This window comes from Culex pipiens, chromosome 3 (assembly GCF_016801865.2).
Source record: "Culex pipiens pallens isolate TS chromosome 3, TS_CPP_V2, whole genome shotgun sequence".
NCBI lineage: Eukaryota > Metazoa > Arthropoda > Insecta > Diptera > Culicidae > Culex > Culex pipiens.
This window is the reverse complement of record NC_068939.1, coordinates 35,927,710-35,941,509: the sequence shown is the minus strand read 5'-3', so window position 1 is coordinate 35,941,509 and position 13,800 is coordinate 35,927,710. Positions and strand designations below refer to the sequence as shown.

Genomic DNA, 13,800 nt, shown 5'->3' with positions numbered 1-13,800 from the left:
GATCTTCAATGAGCAATTTACTATCCAGCCAAAACAAAATGCTTACTCACCAATTGACGGCCGAATGACCGCGACGGGGACCTTATCCGCAAACTGCCGCACAAGGTCTTCTGCGAGTGCCTTTGTGAACGCGTAGGTGTTTGGCCACGGTTCGATGATTTTGCGACTGAGCACCTCGAAGCTTTCCTCGTCCTGTTCCATCTCCACCAGTTTGATCAGCAGGTGCGGATCAACCTGTGGCTTGTAAAACTTCTCCTCGATGGTATTACGAGTACAGTTGGAAAATGCCGTTGAAATGTACACAAACACGTCCAGCACTTTGGCCTGAGCTGCGATCTTCAGCACCTCGAGCGTGCCGCGCACGTTCGTCTCAACGGATTCCTTGAGTGACTCGTCGAACCTCACGTCGGCAGCCGCGTGGAAGAAAATGTTGGCATTGTTGACTACATACGACAAATCGTCGTTGCTAATCGATAGCTGATTCTTGCTGATATCCCCGTCAATGATCTTGATCTTGTCGTGGTAGTGTTCCGGATTGCTGTGATAGGTGGTGAAGATCGGTTCCGAGCCCAGAATCGAAGCCAACCGCTCGTACGGAGTTTTGCCCTTTTTAGCACGCGACAAGAGTAGTATCTCTGATACGCCACATCTAAATCCAACGTGTTACATGGAAATCAGTCAGATCTCACCAGAAATTAATTTATTGAAACTTACCGTATCAATTTTTCCACGTAGAGTTTCCCCAAAAATCCAGTACCTCCAGTCAGGAACACAATTTTCCCATGGTAGAAATCTTTCAGCGGGGACCGGTACCGCTCGAACTCGTCCAGGCTCGCCTTTCCGGAGCCAAGGAGGAGTTGCGGCGGCAGCTCGACATCGTTAGGCACAACTGGTTCAACGGTTTCCATCGTACTGACTGGTGAGGATCGCGTTACGGCGCCCGCGTTAGCAACGAATTCGTCGTTTAATCGAGGTGCATTTTGGGGCTGGTATTGCACACATCACACAGCGCACCAGTGCGAGGTAAGGTCATGGCGGCCACGCGGTGGATGATTTTCGGAAATAAGAACTTTGGCAAAATGTTTATTTTGCCGGTTTCATTGAACAATTTGCGCGAGTGATAAACTTTATACACCTATCTCGGTTGAGTGCTTTTATCAGTTCCTCCTGGTGCTTCTTTCAAGCAAATTCTGTCCTACTATCAACTTTTGGGTGTAGTTTATTCTAATGTGACTTCTCTCATTGTAGGCCCTGTGCTCACTGGTAGACTGTTGACCGTAGGTCGTCTTTTACACAGAATGGCCTCATGGTCATTTGATATTCAAAGTCAACTGAAGTAGATATCGAGGGCAGCAAAAAATTCAACCTGAACATTGCCCGAGTGACACGTTTTAAGTTGCGCTTCGCGATAGGGCGCGAGGAGCGCGGCCTTCAGTACGACAATTTTGGCTCAAAAGATTCTTGTTGTTTTTTCTTCTTCTGTAGAATGACTAATTATACAAACGCTTGTTTTGTGCTTTCTGTAAAATTTTATTGGTCTTTTTAAAAAAAAAAACACTTGTAGCAGCAATTATCCTAAGCTTTAATTTCATGAAAAATAAACAAATTAAAAATTCGGTAATGTGAAAGTAAAAACATTTTTACAGAATATATATTATGTTAACCAGCGAATCATTTTTCAATTATTCTTTCAAGTTGCAAATGACTTTTTCATTGTAACTTAGGGCATCTGTTTTGGATCTACTTTGTTTTAGGTGACATTTTTCCGGATCAAATGCAACAAGGATAATCCAAATCGGATGAGTTTTCACCGAGATACAGCCTTGGTGCTTTGCGTAAGTTTTGACTCCGTTGGTGCTACAAGTGATAAGAAACTGTTGCTCCTTGTGATGAAGTTATAGGTTTAACCATTTACGCCTAACGGTAGACAACCTATTGCAAACACCGTCTTTATTTTGTGTCATGCAACACACACCGTGTATAGCGCAACAATCTTTTTTCAGCTCATTGAGGTACGGATTGACTGATTATTAGGGTGGCTCGACATGATCGATTTTTCAGAACAGGCATTTTCCGGACCCATTTGGGCCCCCAAACAAGCCCCCAAAATTTGGGAGCGATTTGGTTTGACCCGGCTTTCCACAAAGCGATTCAAATTTGTATGGAAATTTGTATGGGAAAACCCTCTTTTTTACATTTTAATTTTTACCATTTTCATTTTTTACTCAATTTAAAAACTAACACAGTACAAGTATAGCCCTGAATGTCCTCTATAACTTTTCCGAAGAAAGTATGGTCCAATCTTGCTTCTGGAAAAAGATACAGAGTTTTTAAAAGAGGCATTTCAAAATAAGTGCTGAAAATTATATTTCTTGCCAACACTGCCAGTGCTTCGGTAGATATTTCGGAATCCTATTTTTTAACGTAATAAGGAAGTAACCTAGCAAAATGGTGTCTTAGGAAAAGTTGTTGTATATGAATGTGGCTTGTATTTAAAATTATTGACATGCAGGGTGACACACCTACAGGGTGTCAACCAAGCCCTGACTTCTACTGGTGACCTTTTAAAGCGTGGTGTCTTAGGAAAAGTTGTTAAGCTACTTAGTCCAAGAAATTTTGACATGGTTGGAAGATAGGGTGGCACATCTACAGGGTGTCAACCCATTTCTCGTTTCTATTTAAGACCTTTTTTTCTTTTTTTAATTTTCTGCTCTACAATTTTGTAGACTGTTACACTCTTAAAAAATAACCCTTCAAAGTTAGAAAAAAACACGAAATTTTAAAATGAATTTTTTTATTCTACATGAAAAATGACCCTTCTGGGTTACTTCAGATTCGAAAAGTACATTAAATTTGCCATAAAATGACATATCCTCAATTTTGTTTACAGTCGAGTAACGAAAAATGGTAAAATTAAAAAAATTGTGTATTTTTCGATGAAAAATAAGTTTTTTTTTGGAATTCTAAGTATGCCACCAATTTTACATAATAGTCCCTTTGACACCCAATTGAGTTGGTGGTGAATGATCCATAACGGAAACGATTTTTAAAATTCACAAACTAGTTGCAAATATTTTTCAAAATTTATGTCCCTTGACATTGGCCATAGTCGAAGGGTGGATTAAAAAAATTGGTATAAAATGTCATGGTTTAAATATTTCAATGAAAAAAGTGTTGTAAATCATTACAGTTGTTTTTCATTAGACTAAAAAACCTAAGATGTTAAGAGCGAGTTGTGGCGCTATAACCACGGCAAATAGTGTCCAGGGCATTCGTGGAAATACCAAAACCTTCTTAGCATGGTGCTCCCAACGAATACAACCAAACATCTCGGAGCGTATGGTGGTGTGTCCCCACGCTTCTTCCTCCCCTGTCGATTCAGAATTGTGTTGTTGTTCGAACACTCAGTGCTCAAACTCAACCCAATTACGAGTCATCTCTGCGATACGGCTTTACGCAGTAGGCCTGGCCGCTTTAACGCTTGTGATGTCTCAATGCATTCCGATGCAATGGCGCACTACAAATGTTAATAAATGACAAGAAGAGTGCTAGGCGTCATCTAACCTAAGGCACTCTCCAGGATCCCTTCGAAAGATTGGCTGCGCTAGGGTCTGATTAGATTAGATTAGATTAGATTAGATAGACTAAAAAACCTAAGATGTTAAGATTTTTTTTTGCAAAACACAGTTTTGTACGTACCTGTGTGCCTGTGCATTAGGGTGCCCAGAATATGGGACTTTTTTCAAAACCTTGCTCCACAAGCTGAATATTGTTCCCTATTTTAGGACTCGGGGCCAAATATGAGCAAAGTCAGTCATCAATTACCCATTGATACTCGGAGGTGAAGTTTGTATGGGAAAAATCGAAAAAATGTATGGAAAACACAAGTTTCTTACGGTTTGGTCTGCACGGAGCGCTACATCCATCCAAATGTTCCCATAAGTGAGATTCTTATTGAAAATTTAATGCTCTACAACTTTGTAGAATATCCCAAAGCTGTGAATCCTGAAAAGTTATTAGCTATTTAAAAAAGTCATTTTTGTATGAAAAATATTTTTTTCACAAACTTTAGGCTCGGGAATAAATGGGTTAATCTCATCAAATTTCGCTCAGAATTTACACAAATGCTTAAAATTACTTAAAAACCGTTTTCCGTTTGTAGAGCAGGGGATCATTTTTTCTGGGCATCCTACTGTGCATTGACATTTCATAAAACTTCAAAATATGTTTTAACTGTTTCAGTGATGCTCAAAGGGTTATTGACGTAGGGAAATGCATTTTAAATTGTTTTCAGTTGATCACGTCTAATTATATAGAAATTTTGAAAATTTCAGAAAAAAAAATTTCCCCTTATTATTTGCAACGGCCTTCATATAAAAGAAAACAAACTTCTATTTGATCCTCTTCAAAATTGAAAAAAGTTTCACAAATCAATACAAATTACCGGTACTGTATCACAGCTTGTGAATCAGTCTCCACTAGTGACAAGAAAAAAAAAATTTTTTTGGAAAACCTTAAGAGGAGTATCTCTTAAGGTTTTCCAAAATTTTTTTTTTTTTCTTGTCACTAGTGGAGACTGATTCACAAGCTGTGATACAGTACCGGTAATTTGTATTGATTTGTGAAACTGGTTCGATTCTTTAGGTAAAAAAAAGTTATTGTGCAAATTTTGAGCCAAATCAGTTCAAGTACAAGGGTCGCTTTGTATCGTTCTAGTTTGTATGGGGAAAAGCACAAAAATGTATGGGGAAAAGCAAAAATATTAGGAATCGAATTAGGGGGTATCCCTGAGGTGGATTTTTTTATTGTCATCCTAGTCTGCACTTGCTCTGTGACCCGAGTCATGGTCACCGTATCATCTTGGCCGTGCTATCTTGTCTCACGTTTAGGAGTATAGGACGTCAATTTGTGTATCTTTCAATAAATCACTTTTTTACATTCTCGCACTCTTAAAAATATATTGCACTTGAATTAGCTCTTATCGATCATGCTATCCTGACACACCCTACAAGTGTAACAAGTTGCCAAAGGGATTTCTGACCAAATGCCGTTTTGTCATTTTTGCAAGCACGACACTGTTTACAATTTTGATTTGGGACATTGCACGTATTTGTCGCTCACTTTTTTTCACGAAAAGTGACGTGCGACAAGATAGCACGATCACGTCAATATCGTACCGCAGTTGAAGAACAGGTTTTGCATTACATGCATGTAAACATTATGTAACAGTTGTTAATAAGGTGACGCTTGCCGGTGTAATTATACCTACCAGCTGTATTGAGTGCCGGTCATCGCGGATCATCGAAGTGAGAAAATTGGTCTTCAAGTAATAAAACTACACAAATCAAGAGCAATAATTTAACTTTATTTGATCGAGTTTCAACACCCGTCGGAATGATACCCTATCGCGAAGGTTAGAATCGACGGGATCCTTTCCTACGTTTTATCACTAAATACACCTGTGTAGCTTAAACCTAGAGGGAACTTAACGGGTAACAAAAAAAAATAATGTACAAGTGTTTGGCCGCTCCATTCGTTCCAGCTTCCATCGACGGAAACCGGAGAAAAAACAAAATCTTTGAGCACACGGCGGAAGCGGAAACACAGCAGCGTGGGGTCTGAAGAAAACACAACCTATACACAACAAAGTTCTACTCTCTAGACTGTTACTCAATGGTGGCCTCAAAACAGGAACCACTTGAAGATGTAGAAGATCAGTGCCAGCCAGAAGAAGTAGTACGCGGCCACGATGAAGTAGTGCACGAAGCGCATCTGCCGGTGCCGCTTCTTGGCCTCCTCCAGGTTGTCCATCGGCTCGTTGGCGATGTGTCGTCGCAGGCCGTGGATGTACGTCCAGAAGTAGTCGGGCCAGTTGAGCTTGGCGATATCACACGGGAACATGGCCTGATCGTCCGGGGACAGTCTGCAAAGGTGTTGCATAGGAGTTTAATCGATTGAAGTTCTTTTTTTTTATAAATTTGAAGGAACTTACTTTTTGACCAGGGCCCGCATGTTTTCCTTCTCAAAGTGCCACCGGCCGTTGGCAAAGTACGAGATGACGGTGGCGAACTTGTGCACCTTCCTGTACAGGTCCATGATGCTGGACAATAAGAAAGAAATATGGAATAAATTATTACATTTTAATAAGGGAGTTTGGGAGACCCGAGCAGGTGGAAATAAATAAAAAAAATCATGTTCTGTTATTGTTAGGACAAATAACTCGTTCTGTTGCCTAAAAATATTACAAACAATTTGGTATTGATAAGATATGTTTTTTCTATAGTAAGTAACTAAATTCAATATCAAATTCTTATTATTAGCTAATTGTAAATGTAAATACTATTGCTTGGTTCCAACTAAATATAATATTTTTTCAAATGCTGAAAAAAAGTAAACATTGCCTGACGGCTAGCAAATTTTGTTCAACCTTTGTAAAAATGTAAAATTTAACAGTGACCAGACAAAATCTCCAAGTAAGTAAATGAACAAAATGTTTTAAAGTTCTAACGAAAACTTAAAAATGAAATATTTCGTCATGCACAGATTTTTCGATCCAACTGTATGATTCTTTTAATTATTAATATTCCAATAATCAAAAGAATATTGCAATAGAACAGTTCTCTACGAAATCGATCTTTTTTAAGTTTAAATTTTTGGATTTTTTTTTAATCTGGCTGAAACTTTAATGGTGCTTTCGATATGCCCAAAGAAGCCATTTTGCATTAGTTTGACCATTTCCATCCATTTCCCATATACATTTGTCAGCTGCCCATACAAAAATGATGATGAAAGCTCAAAAATCTGTATCTTTTGAAGGTATTTTTTGATCGATATGGTGTCTTCGGCAAAGTTGTATGGATAAGGACTACACTGAAAAAAATGATGCAAAGTAATTTTTTTTTGTGATTTTTTGTCACTTAAACTTGTTTTGTAAAATACACTATTTTTACTTTTTCATTAAACATCAAATGCCAACTTTTAAAAAAAATTTCAGGCTGTGCAAAAAATCTTTGAACGAGTTATGGATTTTTGAATCAATATTGATTTTTCAAAACATCGAAATATTGGTCGCAAAAATTTTTAAACTTCATTTTTCGATGTTAAATCAAATTTTCAATCAAATAGTATCCTAGTGAAATTTTGATGAAGAGCCCCCTTTAAAAAAATAGTTTTGAAAAGCTGATTTTTTTTTATATATTTTGTTATTTGAACTTTGTTGATACGACCCTTAGTTGCTGAGATATTTCCATGCAAGGGTTTAAAAACAGGAAAATTGAATTTTTTTTTTTTGAATTAAATATACTTTATTGAATCTTTCTTATAATAATTACATTTGGTTTACATAATAAGTGGTCAGCTGCGGCTCTTCAGCTTTAGTTTGCTTTTCGTGATTTAAACACTGTTCATTTTCTTAACTTTAAAAGTATATGATTTATCATTTTTGTAACACTAGGTACAATGAGGAAAAAAAAAAATTAAGAAAACATAACCTAACCTAAAACTAACTTAATCTTACCATAAACTAAACCAATCCTTGAATCAAGGGGTATTCAGATATAGCACATTTTTCCCTGAATTTCAAACATTTTTCTTGAATCTTCTGATCCAACATTTTTACTTCTGCTAATTCATGAACCTCACTTGATCTTGTCCAGCCAGGAACATTCAAAACCATTTTGAGTACCTTGTTTTGGACACGCTGGAGCTTCAATTTATGAGTTCTAGCGCAACACTCCCAAACAGGTACTGCATACTCAATAACGGGGTAAATTATTTGTTTGTAAACTGCTAGCTTATTTTTCAAAGATAGCTTTGATTTTCTGTTAATTAAAGGATACAAACACCTGATGAGAATGCTGCACTTGTTCAATATTTTATCTACATGCTGCCGAAACAATAGTTTCGAGTCAAGTATGAGACCTAAATAGACAACTTCCTTTGACCAGGGTATTGAAACATCATTCATTTTAATCAAAACATCATCCTTTGGGACAAATCGGGCCGATTTGGAAAGTGGAAAAATGATGGTTTGAGTTTTGGCTGCATTTATGCGAATTTTCCAGTCACCAAAGTATTCGGAAAGAACGTCAAGACCCTTCTGAAGACGGCCAACTAAATATCTGGTTATTTTACCCTTATAAATAACGGCAGTGTCATCAGCAAAAAGTGACAACACACCATTACCAGGAAGAGTAGGCAAATCAGATGTAAAAATATTGTACAGAAGTGGGCCAAGAATACTTCCTTGGGGAACCCCAGCATCAATGTTGAATAATCCAGAAGCAATCCCATTCAGAAAAACCCTGAACGATCTCTCCGAAAGATAGTGCTGGATAATTTTGATAAGATACATTGGAAAACCGTATAAATACAGTTTATGTATCAAACCATCATGCCAAACATTGTCAAAAGCCTTCTCAACATCCAACAAAGCCATAGCAGTTGATTTAGACTCAAGCTTGTTCTGCTTGATGATTTTAGTTACTCTCGTAAGCTGATGAGCAGTATTATGTCCCTTTCGGAAGCCAAACTGCTCGTTCAAAATTATATTATTATCGTTGGTAAAATCCAAAAGCCTTGAATAGATGACCTTCTCAAAGAGTTTGGACAGACTACTTAAAAGACTAATGGGACGATAACTTGTTGGCGATGTTGGATCTTTTTGAGGCTTCAAAATTGGTATGACTTTGCCCAGTTTCCAATTGGTGGGGAAGTAACCAAGTTGCAAACATTTAATGAAAATATTGGCTAGATGTTGAAAGAACTGATCACTCTGTTTTTTCAACACTAGATTAAAAATGTTATCAAAGCCTGGGGCTTTCATATTTTTCATTTGTTTAACTGCAACTTTGACTTCCTCACCAGAAACATGGGAATCTGCAGGAAATTCAAAGGTAGAGTCATTGATTGTTGAAATACTATTGGCTACTGATGTTTCTTTACGGCTGGTCATGGAAGCGCCAAGATTATGTGAACTAACAAAATGAAGCCCAAGTGCATTTGCCTTTTCCTCGGATGTAATCAAAGGAGAATCCTCAACAATAAGAGGAGGAATAGGCTTTGGTTTGTTCTTAAGAACTTTTGAAAGTTTCCAAAATGGTTTTGAATAATTCCCGAGCTGGCTTACATGTTTTGAAAATTCTTGATTTCTGATATTGTCAAGTCGGTCTTGTATGATTTTGTTCAAATTGTTCACTGAAATCTTTTTGTCATAGTCCCCAGTCCGTTGATATTGTCTCCTATAAACATTCCTAAGTCTAATCAAGTGTTTAGTATCTACGTCAATATCAGTTACCTTAAAATTAACAGGAACCTCCCGAACGTTGGCAGCCTCTGCTTGGTTGATAGCCTGCTGGATCACCTCCAGCGAACGATCAATATCAGCAGAAGTTTCCGGGTGTTGATCATAGTCGATGTTGCTGTCGACCACTTGCTGAAACTGCTGCCAGTCAACGTTGTGATAATCTTTCCGGGTTGGTTGCCGCTGCGGAGTAACGGAAGCTCCAACCTCCACAACTACCGGATAGTGATCAGAACTCAACTCTTCAAACACCTCAGGATGAGCCACGTTCTCAGCCATATTGGTAATGAAGAAGTCGATGATTGAGTGATTCCCAGACCGAGCCACCCTCGTTGGACGATCCGGACTCACAACGTTGTAGTATCCGTTTTGCAGATCGTTGTGCAGAATCACTCCGTTCCGATTCCTCCTGCTGTTGCCCCAAACTTCATGCTTCGCGTTGAGGTCACCAGCAATGATGTACTTTGCGCTCCGCCGTGTCAGCTTCTGGATATCGCCCTTCAGTTTTGCTGCTGAACCATCTCTGGAATTCACCTGACGTGGGCAGTATGCAGCAATGAAGAGTACTGGGCCAACCGAAGTGGGAATTTCCACCCCAACGGCCTCGATGATGTCCAGCTTGAAGTGTGGCAGCCGGCGTGGCTTGAGATCACGATGAACAGCGACAAGCACACCTCCTCCTCCAGAGGTGGTCCTATCGAGCTGCGTCGCGATCTTGTAGTTTTGCAGATAAACTTTTTCACCGGGCTTCAGATGAGTTTCCGTGATGGCAGCTACGTCGATCTCCTTCTCGCGAAGAAAATCCACCAGCTCTAAGTTCTTCCTCCTAATGGAGCAAGCGTTCCAATTCAGCAGCTTGAGGGACCTACGATCCATACTGGATGACGAACGAGGTCAGCACTTCAATCTGCTGGGTCTTGGTTTTGCATCCACGCAGTGCAGCGGACATCTGTTTGAAAATATTGAGGAGTTCGGTTGAGGTGTAAAGATCATTACCGTTTTCCTCAACTGCTGGTTCTTGGGTTGGTCTTGGCTCCTGACTGAAGCCCGGTGGTGGCGGTCTCGGCTCCTGGCTGGAACCCGGCCGTGGATGATTCATCTCAGCTCTCTTCCTGGGATCCAACGGCAACGGTGCCAAGTTCGGGACCTGGCGTCGCGGTTGAAGAGGTGGAAAATTTTGCTCCACCAGGGCTGGAGGAGTTCTACGACGCTGAGGCTGATTCTTCGTCGATGCTTGCTGCCGAATTTTCACGAACTCAGCTCTCTTGGGGCACTTTCGGTCGGTTGACGAGTGCTCACCGTTGCAGTTGAGGCACTTCACCAGCGAATCTTGGATGCACTGGGATGTGATGTGCGCATCGGTACCACATTTGGCGCAACGACGCTTTAGGTGGCAGTTCTTACCTCCGTGCCCGAAGCCCAGGCAGTTGAAGCATTGTGTGACGTCACGATGCACTGGTCGGTATCGCTCCCACGACACGATAATGTTGAAAACCGCTCGGATTGCCTTCAGCTCAGGAAGCGTCGTCGATCCCTTAGCCAAATGCAGCAGGTAGAGCTGGTCACGGTACTTGATGTCTTTGTTGCGTCGGCTCATTTTGTGCACGGCCAACACATCCAGTTTCAAAACTTTTAGCTCGGCAGCTAATTCCTCCACTGGCATGTCGTACAGACCTCTGACGACGATTTTGAACGGCTTATCCATGACGACATCATGGGTAAAGTACTCCGCCTCGTTTTCGGTCAAGTAATCCTTGACCAGTTGATAGTGCTGCCTGGATTGCACCAGCACCTTAAATCCGTCCTGACACAGACGAATGTTGCCTTGGACTTTCCCAGACTTGATGAGTTCAACAAGCCCCGCACGAAAGTCGATCGTTGCTGCTGATTGCCTCACATAAAAAGGAGGCAGTTTCTCCTTTCGCTGTTTCACTTCATTCTCCTTTGCTTCCGCTACCTGGTCCTCGTCAGGCAGTCCAGCAAACTTGTTGTTCTTCAATAGCTGCTCCTCGTGCGACGAAGAGTTCTCCTCCTCCTCATCCATCGGTACAGTACCGTCGCTCTTTTTCGTCTTTTTGCTGTTCGATGTCACTTCCAAAAGCACCTTCCTTTTGGAAATTCCCGGTTTTTGGCCATCAGTTGAGGCCTCAACCTTCCTTTTGGAAATTCCCACTTTTTTGCCTGCTTGAGCCGCAGGTAGGGCAATATTGCCGGCGTTTTGCGCCGGGACGCGACGAGTCATGTTGATTCAGACAACCTTCACCAACGAATGCTCGGATAACAATGAAGGAAAATTGATGTTTTCTAAGTTTCACCCAAACAACCCGAAACTATTGGCACTACGCCCCCCGGGGCATGGCCTTCCTCTAACGTGGGATTTCTGCTCCAGCGCCTCTGACGAGACAGGAGAAACCGGGACCGACGTTTTACTTCACCATCCGATAGAAGCTCAGTGGATAAGGCGGGAATCGAACCCGCGTCTCATAGCATCATCCCAAACAACCCACCATTATCATTTTCGAAATCTCAGTAAGGGACCATCCATAAACCACGTGGACACTTTTTTGGAAATCTTAAACCCCCCCCCCCCCTTTCGTGGACAATTGTCCATACAAAAAAAATCTTTTTTGTATGGACCGTGGACAATCGCCATACCCCCCCCCCCCCTAAGGTGTCCACGTGGTTTATGGATGGTCCCTAACTAATGGTTCGATTTTCAATGTTAAAATATAAAACATTCGGGAAATTTCCGATCTTTCCGAAAAAAATATTTTAAATTTTTCTGGATCAAGACTAAAATTTCAAAAGGGCCATATATATTCAATATTACGTCTTTTTGGAACGGATTCTGGAAATTTCTAAAAATTTAACATTTGATGTTCCCTAAAACATATAAAAAAATATTTTAAAAAAATTAAAAATAAAAGATTTTTTTGGAAATCAAGTTTTAGTGACAATGTAAAAAATCACCTCAATTTTTTTACCGTGTTTCTTTTTTTCAGTGTAGTCCTTATACACACCTACAATTTTTCCGGAAACACCAGATTGATCAAAAAATATCTTCAAAAATACAGATTTTTGAATAATCATATAGAGCAATTCCAGCTCAGGATTTTTTCTGGTACTTCTGAAACCGACCCTCTCCGATTTCAATGAAACTTTTTAGACATGTTATCCTAAGCCTTTTTATGTTATTTTTGTGTTTATGGAGCCAATTGTACTCCAAAATAACATTTGAGAAGTGCGTAAGTTATTTAAATATGTTTGTATTTTGTAATTTAAAAATTACTGTAGCTCGAAGCAGTTGCATCGCATCAAAAAGTGGTCAAAGACAAACTTGTAGTAAATTTTTTTTTAAATTGTCTGGGAAGCCTATCGGCTTGAGAAAATTTTGACGTTTAGACAACTTAAAAAAACAGTTTTAGTAAATGATTTTTGTATTTTTTTTAGATGAGACATACCATCCTGCATTTGTCGTGAGACTTTTTGTAATATCTTTGGCTATTTCCTCAAAAAAAAAATCGAACGAATCGTGACATCACCTAAAAATTTTACTTTTTAATTAAAAAAAATATAAATCTCATAGTAGTGGCGTGTATTTTTCTTTCAGTGTATTTTTTCAGAAAGCCCGTCCAATTTCCTACAAGTTTGTCTTTGACCACTTTTTGATACAATGCAACGGCTTCGAGATACAGTAAGCTCTATTTACACAAAAGTGACTTATACAGGCTTAGGATAACATGTCTACAAAGTTTTATTGAAATCGGAGAAGGTCGGGAACAAAAGTACAGTACAGTACAGTACAGATCCGGACATAGTTTACATACATTTGCATTTACATTTACATACATACACACATACAGACATTTGTTCAGTTTTCGATTTTGAGTCGATATGTATACGTGAAGGTGGGTCTACGACGTTTTTATACAAAGTTTATTTTTAGAGCAGGATTATAGCCTTACCTCAGTGAGGAAGGCAAAAAAGACACATTTCGTAGATAATTACACTATTACATTTTGAGGAGAATTTCCTCCCATCACTTACCGCGGTGTTCGTCGAATCGCCCGCAGATAAGTGTCGATCAGGAACGCGGGCACTAGGTGGTACAGGAACTTGTAGTACTCGTACAGGAATTTGCTCTTGGTCGTGTTGTGACACACCACCCACAGGGACCGCTTCGGGGGACAGTGTTTACCAACTTGGATGGAGTAGTCGTAAATTTTTTCTGCAAAAATAATGCGAAAACATGACGAATTGTAAACACGGTGTATTTCGGCACTTAGTTTGTTGACTTACGATAGGTGATTGGGTTGTCGTTTCCGGTGACGCAGTTGTAGATTTTGGTACGAGGTCGGACCACACCCTTGGAGTCGGTGCTGCCACTCTTGGCCTCCACCGGACGTTCGTGTTTCCTGAGGTGATGATAGATAAATCTAGACATTCAACAAGAACCAAACCAAACTGAGTGGGGGAAGTGGGGATCAACGGGACACCTA

General features: G+C 39.9%; 1 protein-coding gene across 1 annotated transcript in view; it reads right to left on the bottom strand.

Moving 5' to 3' along the window:
* Positions 1–13,800, bottom strand: part of LOC120418861 (uncharacterized) — a 50,042-nt gene that overhangs the window by 890 nt on the left and 35,352 nt on the right. Inside the window, 7 exon segments of the mRNA XM_039581394.2 lie at positions 51–649; positions 715–997; positions 5,491–5,865; positions 5,868–5,923; positions 5,993–6,100; positions 13,349–13,529; positions 13,601–13,737. Coding sequence (XP_039437328.2) covers positions 51–649; positions 715–997; positions 5,491–5,865; positions 5,868–5,923; positions 5,993–6,100; positions 13,349–13,529; positions 13,601–13,737 — 1,739 coding nt within the window.